General features: G+C 46.5%; 1 protein-coding gene and 1 pseudogene across 1 annotated transcript; one reads left to right on the forward strand and one right to left on the reverse strand.

Moving 5' to 3' along the window:
* Positions 1–1,211: 1,211 nt before the first annotated feature.
* LOC136468468 (uncharacterized) lies at positions 1,212–2,560 on the reverse strand (annotated as a pseudogene).
* Positions 2,561–6,950: 4,390 nt separating this feature from the next.
* On the forward strand, positions 6,951–10,006 carry LOC136470962 (pentatricopeptide repeat-containing protein At1g02060, chloroplastic-like). Its single transcript, XM_066468691.1, has 3 exons — positions 6,951–9,231; positions 9,314–9,400; positions 9,519–10,006. The coding sequence occupies exon 1, from the start codon at positions 6,984–6,986 to the stop codon at positions 8,844–8,846; it is 1,863 nt and encodes a 620-aa protein (XP_066324788.1). The 5' UTR covers positions 6,951–6,983; the 3' UTR covers positions 8,847–9,231; positions 9,314–9,400; positions 9,519–10,006.
* Positions 10,007–12,331: the final 2,325 nt, after the last annotated feature.

Genomic DNA, 12,331 nt, shown 5'->3' on the forward strand with positions numbered 1-12,331 from the left:
GGATGGGCATGGCGTGGGTCTTTGATTCAATAGATAAGGACCCGAGCATATACAAGGACTTCATAGCGATTCTCAAGACGTATACATATTGGCAATCCTCTTATGTGAAAGTCTATATATACTTGTAGCATTCAATTTTGAATACTAACATGTTAAATTCATTCGAACAGGGCGTATATGTTCTACGTTCAAACGCATAAAGGGAGGCATGATCCAAAAAGGAAGAAAAACCTATGTGTCAAAACAAAATGTGCGGTAAGTGAAACTTACTTTAGTACTTCCATTCCGTTGTTGTCAAAAACATTACTTAACATTTTTATATGCGAAACACACAATGCCCCAAACAGAGGCCTGGGAGTGTACATTGTGGATATTACGTATGCAGTATCATAAGTAACACCACTACCTACAGGAGACACCCCTGTAGGGTAAGTTTGATCCTTTTCACCCGTAGTATACAAACTTGGTATAAAACGCACATATATGTTACGAAATACTAAACCTAAACTTGTTTTCTTGTAGTGGCAAGATGAGAAAGGTGTGAGAAATGATCCACACAAAGATGACAACCTATTGAACCTCATCGGCGACCTTTGCAACTTCATAATGGACCAAATTATGCACGTCAGAGGCACTTACCATGACCCATCGTCTGACTTAGGTAGGAAACCTCAGTACCAACATCTTCGTGAGCGGGAAAGGCTAGGCTTAGCCCATTGAATTGACTTGTGAATGGAATTTGATCGGACTTCTGAATGTTATCGGACTTGTGTATGTAATGTGATCAGACTTGTGAACTTGTGAATGTGATCGGACTTGTGAATGTGATGCAATGATGAATTATATGCAATATGTTGTTGGTCGATCTGAATTTATATAATGGTCTGGTGGACTTGTGGATATATATTATATGATCTGGTCAAATTTAATACTAAAATTTTGAAAAAAAATTGTGGGAAAATCATTGTAGGGGCGGCTGTAAATCTAACCATCTCTACAAATATGAATTATAGGGGCAGGTGCCGCCTCTACAAATAGATTTGTAGAGGCGGCTTGGGAACCGCCCCTATAAATCGGCCATTTATAGCAACGGTTTGATAGGGGCGGCTGACCAAACCGCCCCTATAAATCATCTTTAATCACCCCTACAAATCGTTACCGTAGTAGTGCCTGCCTCTAAAAATTGATTTTGTCCTTTCTATTAATGCTCACTATAATAGTTTCTGTCCCTGCAGAGACAAGATAAACAGAAAGAGCAGACACATGAGAAGCGACCATGACCGACGAAGCTGCACCAGTAGTTTGCATGCGTGGCGTGGCACAAATATCAAATAGGACTCACATCCAACATCCAAACGTTCGCACTTGAATCTGAATCTAATACAACTGAGCGAAAGAGACTAGTTTCCAAAGTCAAAAGTTTGGTCAGTCATGTATTGGACGTACCGCGTAGTACGTGTGGCATCTGGTTGGTTGCGGCGCTTCAGCCTCCAAATGTAAACATATCGTGATACCGATGAAAACAACTTGATTGCTGAAATTCAGGCTGAATTCGTAAATCTGCAGCCACAGAAACTAGCAGCACAAAGATCCAAATTGACTTGACCTACGAAATGAAACCTCAGAGGTCCCCTGAACTTCCAAATTGTATGTGTATGGCCAGAGAACCAGCTACTACCGAACTCAAATCTGAATGTTTGATCTTGCTTGATCACAACCCTGGTTTGGGCACTATAGAAGATTGATGAGTCACAAGTTTGATGGCTTGGTCGTGTGGCTACACTACCGGATTCAGCTTCATTGCCGAGTGCCTCGGCCGATATACACTCGACAAAGCCTTTGCCGAGTTATCGGCAAAGACCTCTTTGCCGAGTGCACTTTATCGGGCACTCGGCAAAGCCTTTGCCGAGTGCTAATCTGACATTCGACAAAGAAAAGTCACCGTGACGGCGAACGCCACCGTGACGGCAAAGCCTTTGACGAGTGCTAAATCGACACTCGGCAACGAATTTTCAAAAAAATATAAAAAAACCGCCGCCGCTACCTTTCCGCGTGCGGTGCATGATGGATCCCGGGCGCGTCCTGCGCGGTGACGGTCTGCAGCCTCTAGCCGCGGCCGTAGTCGGCGAGGGCCGCACTGGGGCCGAAGCTGACGGGCTCTTCGCCGTCCCTGACGGCCTCGACGTGCATCGCCGGCGGGGGCCCCGGTTCAAGCTTGCGGTTGATGGCGTGCAGCGCGTAGCGGGCCGCCGTCCCTGCCGCGACCCGCCGGACCTTACCGGAGCTCCTGCACGTCACCTCCATGAACTGCCAAGCGGCAAGTAGACAGCAAGCGCGTCAGTTCGAGGAAAGCGGGTGCAGCTGGAGGAGGAGACCTTCCGCGGCAAGCAGCAGACAGCAAGGAGACCTTCCGCGGGATGAAGATGTACAAGAAGGTTCATAGGGCTCTGTGCAGCAGGAGGAGAGCGGGTCTTACCGGTTGCGGTGGAGGAGGAGAGTCGCCGCCGCCGTCCTTACCTAGCTGTTGCGCGTCGCCGGGCTGCTGCGCCCGCCGCTCCATCGCAGCGCGCGCTGACTCGCGCCCCGCTGGGTGAGCTACCCACCCTCGGATTTGCCTGGTTGTTGCGCGTCGCCGTGCAGTTATATAGTATAGCAGCTTTGCCGAGTGTCCTAGATCTGACACACGGCAAAGCAGTGTTTGCCGAGTGTTCTAGATCTGACACTCGGCAAATGATTTTTTTTAATTTTTTGCCGAGTGTCCTAGATCTGACACTCGGCAAAGCAGGGTTTGTCGAGTGTTCTAGATCTGAGCACTCGGTAAAGTTTTTTTTATTTTTTATTTTTCCTTCTTTTCTAGAAAAAAGATTTTATTTCTTTGCCGAATGTTTTTTTTTGACACTCGGCAAACCCCCTCTTTGCCGAGTGTTTTTTTTACACTCGGCAAACCAACCTCTTTGCCGAGTGTTTTTTTTTACACTCGACAAACCAACCTCTTTGCCGAGTGTTTTTTTTTGACACTCGGCAAACCGTTTTTATTTTTTTTTCTTCCTGCCCCCAAACTTTTTCTGTAGTCCTCATACAATACCTGGTACTCCATGTTCCAATGTGGCACATTTCTCAAACTTTTTCTATATTTCTTTAATTTATTTTATTTAATTGAATTTTCTTGGATAATTCAAATTATAACTGCTAGTCATTCCAATAATAAAAAAATGTATGGGAAAATGATATTCATGTTATTTAGTATAATGTGAGGCCGTATCCAGGAACAGACCACCAATTTCGAACATCTTGTTCACGAAACATGACCACGAACTTGCGGTCGAGTTATTTTTAAATTCTATAAAAAACAAACGAAGACCGAAAATCTTGAAACTTGTCGAGATGTCATGATATCATATGTGGAGGCTGTGATAAAAAAATTGAGGAGGTTTCGCGCAAGTTTGTCACGTACGATGCTTACCACCTCGTCGGCCTCTTCAGGAAATCATGAACTTCTTCGGTTTGCAAGCATCGTACGTGACAACTTGCACGAAAACCTTCTCAATTTTTTTATCACAGCCTCCACATATGATATCATGACATCTTGACAAGTTTCATGATTTTCGAACTTCGTTTGCTTTTTATAGAATTTAAAAACAACTCGACCGTAAGTTCGTGGTCATGTTTCGTGAACAAGATGTTCGAAATTGATGGTCTGTTCCTGGATACGGCCTCACATTATACTAAATAACATGAATATCATTTTTTCATTTTTTTCATTATTCGAATGACTAGCAGTTATAATTTAAATTATCCAAGAAAATTCAATTAAATGAAATAAATTAAAGAAATATAGAAAAAGTCCGAGAAATATGCCACATTGGAACATGGAGTACCAAGTATTGTATGAGGACTGCAGAAAAAGTTTGGAGGTCAAAAGTGAATAAAAAAATATGGTTTGCCGAGTGTCAAAAAATGACACTCGGCAAATCACCGCTTTGCCGAGTGTCAGGAGAAGACACTCGGCAAAGGGTTAACGGCGGCGGCCCTCTGCCGAGTGTTCTGGTTTGCCGAGTGCCCGACACTCGGCAAACTTGGTCTTTGCCGAGTGTTATTGTTCCTCTTTGCCGAGTGCCAGTTGTTTGCCGAGTGCTTTCTCTCTGGCACTCGGCAAATAGTCACTTTGTCAAGCGTCCGATAAAAAGCACTCGACAAAGGCTGAGACACTCGGCAAAGAAGCCATCTCTGGTAGTGCTACCGGTCCGTATGTCAGCCACCACTTTTACTGACGGCTTGTATTCTACTTCCTCCATCCTAAAATTCTCGCTTTTAGGAGTTAAACAATCAATTTAAAAAGGACAAACAGATATCATAAGATTAATTATAGAATATATTTTTATAGCAAACTTATTTAGAAACATAAATATTGATATGTTTTACAATAAACTTATTTATAGAGGGAATATATGTCAACCAAACCCAGCCTATGATTTTGATAAAGCTGAGGTCAAGCCGTCCGTTCGTCCGGACGCTCGCTTGTTGGGCCTATCGACCGGTCCAGGCGACCGGCCTGCCTTCTACGCTTCGGTGCAGTTGCTCTCCCCAATCTCTCTGTTGCGCATTAGTCATCCAGAACATTCCCCGCTCCGCTCGGGATATTTAACTTTTTACCATTATAACGGATGTCACCTCTTTAGATAGCACTCTTAAAATTGCTCTTACATATTTACCATCGAGAGAGAAGAATTCATAACTTTAAGCCATTTTTGCATATGTGGCAGGACACGTAGGGAAGCCAGTGTGTCTGTGGGATGTGAAATGACTTTGTTACCCCTCATCTATTTTTTCTTCGTCCGTCTCATCCTCATCGCTTGGTAAAGATACATCCCGGCCTACGCGCCTCTCAGTTCCGCCTCCTCCTCCCTCCCAGACCTGAGCAGCAGCAGATAAAGCCGACGAGCGCGAGGTCTGCGCACCACCCTAGCTAGTAGCGCTGCTCCGATGGCGAATACAGGCATGAGATCCGCCGCGCGTGGGCTCTGCCGTGGGCGCGGGCTCTACCTCGCGTGCGTCCCCATCCTTGGCGTACCTCCCCCATGGTTGGCCGCATGAGGTCCAGCTCCTCCCCTTCCGGTCGCTGCTCCCCCATCCCCGACGGCACGCGCGAGGTCCGGCTCCTCCCCTTCTGGTCGCGTGAGCTCCTAGGTCCGGCGAGGTGCCACCATGTTCGTCGCCGACAGGGGAAGCTGGCTCGCCGATACCGGCAGCGACCGCGCACGAAGAGATGCAGCACAGCTCGTCTGTGGCCGGGGATGCGCGTCCTCCACCGGCGAGGAAGCAGAGGAGCACGAGCACGAGGAGGCACGGTGCCGCCATGTTCGTCGCCGGCGCCGAGGAGGTCGTGCTCCTGCGCGTGCTCCAGGTGCCGCCATATTCATCGCCGGCGTGGGGCGCGGCCGTAGACCTGCAGGCCGTGGCCCTGGCTGCCTCGCCCCCAACTTCCCCTATGTCCTGTCAGCCGCTGCCATGGACCCCATCGTCGGCCATGGCCAGAGCTCGAGCGAGGAAGGGATAGAGATAGAAGAAATAGATGAGGGGCAAAAATATCATTTCCCGTGGCCGGTCTATGCTGTCAGGTCGAGTTAGCGTGCCACGTCAGGGAAAATGGCAAGAATGTATCAAATGCCCTCTCTTGATGGTAAATATGTAGGAGCAATTTTAAGAGTGCTATCTGAAGAGGTGACATCCGTTATAATGGTAAAAAGTTAAATATCCCACTCTGCTCCAACCGTCACGGTCGCCACCACTTCGCCATCTGCCAGCCGTGGCCGCCTCCACCGAGCCGGCGAGCCTCCACGATGGATGGTCCAGCAAGTAGGCGAGGGGGAGGAGCTTCATGTGATGTTGCCTCGGCGGTGCCACATCAGCGAGCTCCGCGCCACCGCCGACCTCCGTGCCAGCGTCGCGCTCCGCAACGGCGAATATCCACCCGCCCAAATATCAAGGTGACATTGTGTTGCAACCGCATGTTGCAAGTGTATGTTTCAGGTGTTTCAATTGTTTTAAATGTATGTTGCAAGTTGTTTATCTGGATTTTGCAAAAATACATCTAGATGTTGCATATGTTGCAATACGTATACAAAAATGTTTCATCTATTTCAGACGTATGTTGCAAGTGTTTTATCTGAATGTTGCAAGTGTTTTATCTGAATGTTGCAAGTGTATGTTATAAATATTTTACACGTATGTTATATTTAAGTGTTTCATGTTGCAAGTGTTTCATGTTTCAGAGGTATATTCGGAGAGTCACGGGAGCGTGGTGAGAGATGAGGGCACCACCCGGGACGCCGGGGGATGGGGCGTGGCGAGGTAGGGGCCTACGGAAGGGGTGAGCCAGGAACCAACGGACGGGACGTGTGGCGCGCCGGGGCTTGCGGAGGGGCTGGGGGCCAGCGGACGAGGCGCACGGTGCGTCGGGACCGGCGGATGCATGCGCAGGAAACGAATCTCTTACGCAGTAGGCGCGGGCGTCCATCCGGATGTCCGGACGGCTGTCTCCTATAATTTTGACAAAACCTTGACCACACCGACAATGGTAAGATACTACTATTTATTATGACATGTTTATCAACACAAGGAATAAGTATATTTTAAAAATACTAGTTTTCAAGGGGGGATATTTTTATTTGCATTTTCAAATAACAAAACTCAATTCACAAAATAAGTACCTCCTCTATTCTAAATTATAAGACATTTTGAATTTTATATATTGTTTTTGTTATATACTTAAATATACACTATTATTATTTTTAGATATATTGTAAAAGTAACGTAGTCGTTCAAAATTATAAGACGTTTTAAAAATCCCACACACACCACCAAACCCCGAACACCCACACGAGCTTTACAAAATTTAACCCAATTTCCATTGAAAAAAACGAGTTCAGAAACTGAGAAACGAGCACGATTCGTTGTCATTTACTCATTTCCTTTCGTCTCTAATGGGCGCGGGCGCACCGCCGGAGCCGGCGTCGGTGGCGGCGGCGCGGAAGCTGCACCACCTCCTCCGCTCCCGCGACCTCCGCCCGGCGCTCTCGTACCTCCGCACCCTCCCTTCCCCCTTCACCCTCCTCCCCAACCACACGCTCAACGCGCTCCTCCGGGCCCTCGCCGCCGCCGGCCGCGTCCGCGCCGCCACCTCCCTCTTCCGCGCCATCCCCGCGCCCACCCCGCACTCCTTCAACTCCCTCCTCGCCGCGCTGCTCCGGCGAGGCCGGCGCCGCGCGGCGTCGGCGCTGCTCGCCGCTTTCCTGCGCTCCCCCGACGCCTCCCCTGACGTGGCCACACTCAACACCCTCATCCACGGCCTCTCCACCGCCTCGCCGCGCGCGTCCGCTCCCACGCTCTTCAAGCTTTTCTGCTTCCTGCCGGAGACCTACGCCTTCGCGCCCGATACCATCACGTACAACTCCATGCTGTCCGCTCTGTGCCGAGCGGGCGACGTGGCCAGCGCGCGCAAGATGTTCGACGGAATGCGCGCGAGCGGACAAGGCAGGAAAGCTGACGCCTTCCCTAACGTTGTCTCCTACACTACCATGATCAGGGCGTACTGCGCAAAGCGGCTTGCCGATGAGGCGTTGTCACTCTTCAAGATGATGGTCGCAGATGGTGTGCCGCCGAACAGGATCACCTACAACACGATGGTGCAGGGCTTCTGCGAGGCCGGAAGGATGGAGCTAGTGAAGGAGGTGTTCGGGATGGACTCGTTTAAGCCGGACACGTGCACATTCAATACGCTGATGGCTGCGCATTGTAGAGAAGGGCGGATAGAGGATGCGATGAAGGTGTTTGATCAAATGATGGAGCTCCGCGTGAGACGTGACTCTGCGAGTTACAGCATGGTGATCCGGGCGTTGTGCGAGAATGGTGAGTTTGGTCAAGTAGAGGAGCTTGTGGACAACCTCTTGGAGAAGGAGGTGCTCAAGAAAAAAGGTGGTGGTGTGCCACTCATTGCAGCTTACAATCCAGTTTTTAAGTACTTCTGTGAGAATGGAAAGGCAAAGAAGGCCAGGGTGCTATTCGGGCAGCTGTTGGATAGGAGGAGCAAGGTTGATTTCCAAGCATTCAAGACATTGATCCTAGGACATTGTAAGGAGGGAGATTTTGAAGAAGGGTACCAGCTGGTGCTCTCAATGTTGAAGAGGGATCTTATGCCTGACACTGACTGCTATATTGCTGTAATAGATGGCTTTATGCAGAAGGGAAGGATGAAATCTGCTTGGGAAGCTCTTCACAGGATGTTAAATAGTGGTCTTCGGCCTAGCACAAGTACATTCCACTCTGTTCTTTTGGGACTTCTGAAGAAAGATGGCTGTGCCAAAGAAGCTGGCGATTTGATTGAAATCATGCTAGAGAGAAAGATCAGGCAGAATGTTGATCTTTCTACTAATCTGATTGGTGTATTGCTCAACAGCGATCTTAATGATCGTGCATACAAGATTACTAAGCGTCTTTATGATAATGGTTTTTACATTAAGATGGAAAAACTAATCGCAGCACTTTGTCAGGACAAGAAGTTCATAGATGCAGCGGAGTTTACTTTGTTTAGCTTGCAGAAGCGCCATGAACTGGGTGTGGAAGTTCACAGCCTGGTTCTGGATGGACTTTGCTCGGATGGTAGAGCTTCAGAGGCATTCCGGCTTTTCTATGAGCTAATCGAGAACAGAAGCACTTCTGCGGTTGCTGCACCCCGCGGCCTAGTCTTGCTTCATCATGCTCTTGAGGAAGCTGGAAAGGTGAAAGAAGCTGATTTTGTTGCTAAACAGATGAGACGTGCCACTGCTAGAATCAGGCAAAGGAGCTAAGGATTTACTCCATGCTTTTTTAGCATCTAGAGGGGACGGTTCCCACCTGGATATTGGTGCAAGACCAGGGATGGCCTGCTGGCTCAACCACCAGGAGCTCACGCCACCACACTACATGTGGGGTTACTCCATGTTTGTTCCAAGAAAAACTTGGGAGATCTTCACAACAAACCATGCAGTGAGGTCTGTGAAGAGAGAGGATGCTGAAAGTGGATGTCAAGTTGGTTGTCTTTCCTCAGCTGATCAGCAAGGGAATGGTTGGTCATTCAACAAGGGTTGTTTGATGATGGAAAATTGCATATGAAATTAAAGGATCTGTAATGATTTGATTTTCTTGAATTTACTCCTATCAACAGATATTCAGATTGCACAAGCTCATCTGATGGTCAGTCCTAAAGACAAACTAAAGTCTGTATTTCCTGATACTGACATACTGTGTATTTACATCTCGCTATTCCTGGTTAAAGGATGTGCAGGTGAGACAATAGAGTTGCTGCTTCCTCCTGTTCACCTGGATAAGAGTTGTGAAAATCACAGTGTCTGAAAGTAAAAAGGTCACTCCTGGTTACCTTGAGTTGTACTGCTTTTAACTGCTGTAGAATGTTAAGAACACTACAGTCTATCATGATATTTAGCAAGCAGTGACATCATTTCCCAATGTGCTGTGTGTAGGTGCTCATGCATAACATTTCCATCTTCAGAGAATGTAGCTGCTCTTCTCACCTATGGAGTAAACTCAAATCACTTCCAGTCATCCAGTGTCAAACACCCTGGGAAGTTTGTGTTTGGAAGGTGACAGACCCTGTGAACGTTAAGCGTCATGTTGCTGTAGCCCAAGTTGTCAAGGCGCTGATTACTGGAGCACATGACATATATGTCTGGGACTCAGTTCCTGATAGATCGAGCAACTTGAGAAGATGGGCGTGAAACTTCAGAATCTGAGCAACATATGCCAGCGGGAGTCCCGTTGTTGCCTTCAAGTTTGCTTGGTGAGAAAAAAAAAAGTGTCATGGTTAGGTAATTGAGAAAATCTCTGTATTTTGGTTGCTGCGTTTAAAACGCTTGTTACCTGCCTATGAGAAATGGTTGTAATTCATGCCTCAATTTCTTTTCCATCCATCAGATGCATTACAATTGTACTGTTTTTAACTATTCGTAAAGAGATAATTCTGGTCCACTAGCCCGGTTTGAAGATTTGTGCAAACTTCATGGAAAAGTCCACCCAAGCAAAACTCTTATCCCAAATGCCAAAGATACGATGTCATCTTCTTTTTCTTTTTCTGATCACACTTTTGGTCAGAGTTTTGCTCCGGTGGACCCTTTTTGGAACTGCACGAATCTTAAAGTAGCCATTGTAATTTAATTTAATTCATTCATCCTGTGGGTATTATCAGGGCCCGGCCCTATCCATGCTCATAGGAAGTCCAGACCAGCCCAGGCCGATAGTTGTGGATGGATCCGGCCTGTCCAGTCCAGTTGCCTCGTGCTGTTTCGTTATCGCGTGCATCGTGCGGACGGACGGCGGCCGAGTCGGCGCCACGCAGCTACCGAATGTGCCTCCGCCATGCCGCCGGCCGCCAGGCGACGAAAGAGGAGAAAAGGGTCGCGGACTCGCGGGTACGAGGAGGCAGGGGCTGCAGCATGGCAGCGGTCGAGGAGAAAAGGGCCGGAACGCAGGGGCGGGGGATGCGGCGCGGCTGAGGCAGTCTCGGTCGGTGCCGCCGCCCGTTCCGAAAGTGATGGATGGGCAGGGGCTGGACTTGTTTTGGACATGGGTAGGGCTGAGCCCATACCAGATCCATTACAAAATAAATTAAAATTATTATCAGCCTGCTTCAAGATTCGTGCAAACTTTATGAAGAGGTCCACCGAGCAGAACTCTTGCATAAAATCAAGGATACAAATTTGGCCCTCCAGAAACATGTAGCGCTTAGTGTACAATTAATAGGTTCATCATCAGGATTACTGTCGAATCAGCAAAGGCATACACGTTATATTTTCTTTTTTGGAAAAAATAAATAAATAAATAATATTTTGGTTTATTTTATTTGCATGGTTGCGTCCATGAAGCAATTCAGTTATTTAGCTTGTGTCACATTCATTTCGCATACTTAATATCTTTATTCCTGACCCGTGGAGCGCGATCATGCATGTTGCATGTGTCTGTCGTCATGCACCTACTGAATATTCAGATTTTTTTTTCATTCTCTTCTTCACCTATAGCTTTAACGACGTAGACGATGATCCAGATGTATAAATTCTTATCGAACACCAAAACCACAATGCAATCCTTTTATATGGTTGGTGTTTCTGGCCATCTCTAAAAATAGATGTATCACAAAAAATCATAAATTTTTGAAATCAAGTTGGATGAAGACAAAATTTACATCAAAGATGTAGATCGCGCTTGAAGAGACCTACAATTTTGTAGTTGACAACTTTTTAACTTAAAAGCATTTAGGGTCCAAGAAATACGTTTAAAATTTTTAGATTTTAAAATTTAAATTTTTTCAAAACTTTCAAACAATCTCAGATAAATATACACCCTAAACCAATGTTGTAGTTCGTAATTAGATCTAAAACTTTATAATTCAGACTTTTTCATTGGAACCATTTATGAGCTCAAATATTTATTATTTGCAAAAGTGAATACAAAAGGATATTACTGCACCCACGTGTATTTCACGTGAAAATCATGTGACTTGTAACTTCTCTTGGGGCTATAAAGATTCCTATTCTTTACCCTATTTGCAAATTCTATAAAAACGATTTCTAAAGGTGAGCCACCTTAGCTTGGCGCTCACGCCTCTAAAAATCAATTTTTATACCCGTCTCTCAATGATTTCTAGAGACTTAAATAGGGATGGTTCTTCCGGCCGCATCTAAGGAGGCTTTTGAAGTTTCAAAAGAGAGCTTCAAAAGAAAGGTTTTTTTTTGGCATAGTGAACATCACCCTATGATTTATCACGTATAACACATGTTGCAGATTTAACACATCTAACCCTTGAATTATTAAATTGGACGTATGATTTTCTCTCTGCAAAAATCGACAATAAGGTCAACAACCTGAAGGTACTATCCCCATGGAGAGTTCCTAGCTAGTAGCACCTTTCCTTTGAAGGTAGTGATAATAAAATCAACACCCACAATGGCAACCTTGTTATAGCCATCAGAGGTAAGCTCTCCGCACATCAATGATGATTTTTTTCAGTAGATTTATTTAATTTCACCAAAACCTCAAAAAGCTAAAACCTAAACTCCTGCTGAAAATTAAACGACGGATGGATGCTCCTCCTCGAGGCAGCCCTGGTCCCCAAATGGGAAGAACCTATCCGGCGGCTGCTAATTGCTATGGAGCTTGTTCGCACGATATGAGCACGGACGCACAAGTTGACTGATTTGTTGAAAATTTCGTAGCACCTCAAACCTTTGACATCGACAGTACGGTAGAGCAGCGTACAGTGACCGCGACATATCTATCCACC

Source organism: Miscanthus floridulus, chromosome 8 (assembly GCF_019320115.1).
Source record: "Miscanthus floridulus cultivar M001 chromosome 8, ASM1932011v1, whole genome shotgun sequence".
Lineage (NCBI taxonomy): Eukaryota > Viridiplantae > Streptophyta > Magnoliopsida > Poales > Poaceae > Miscanthus > Miscanthus floridulus.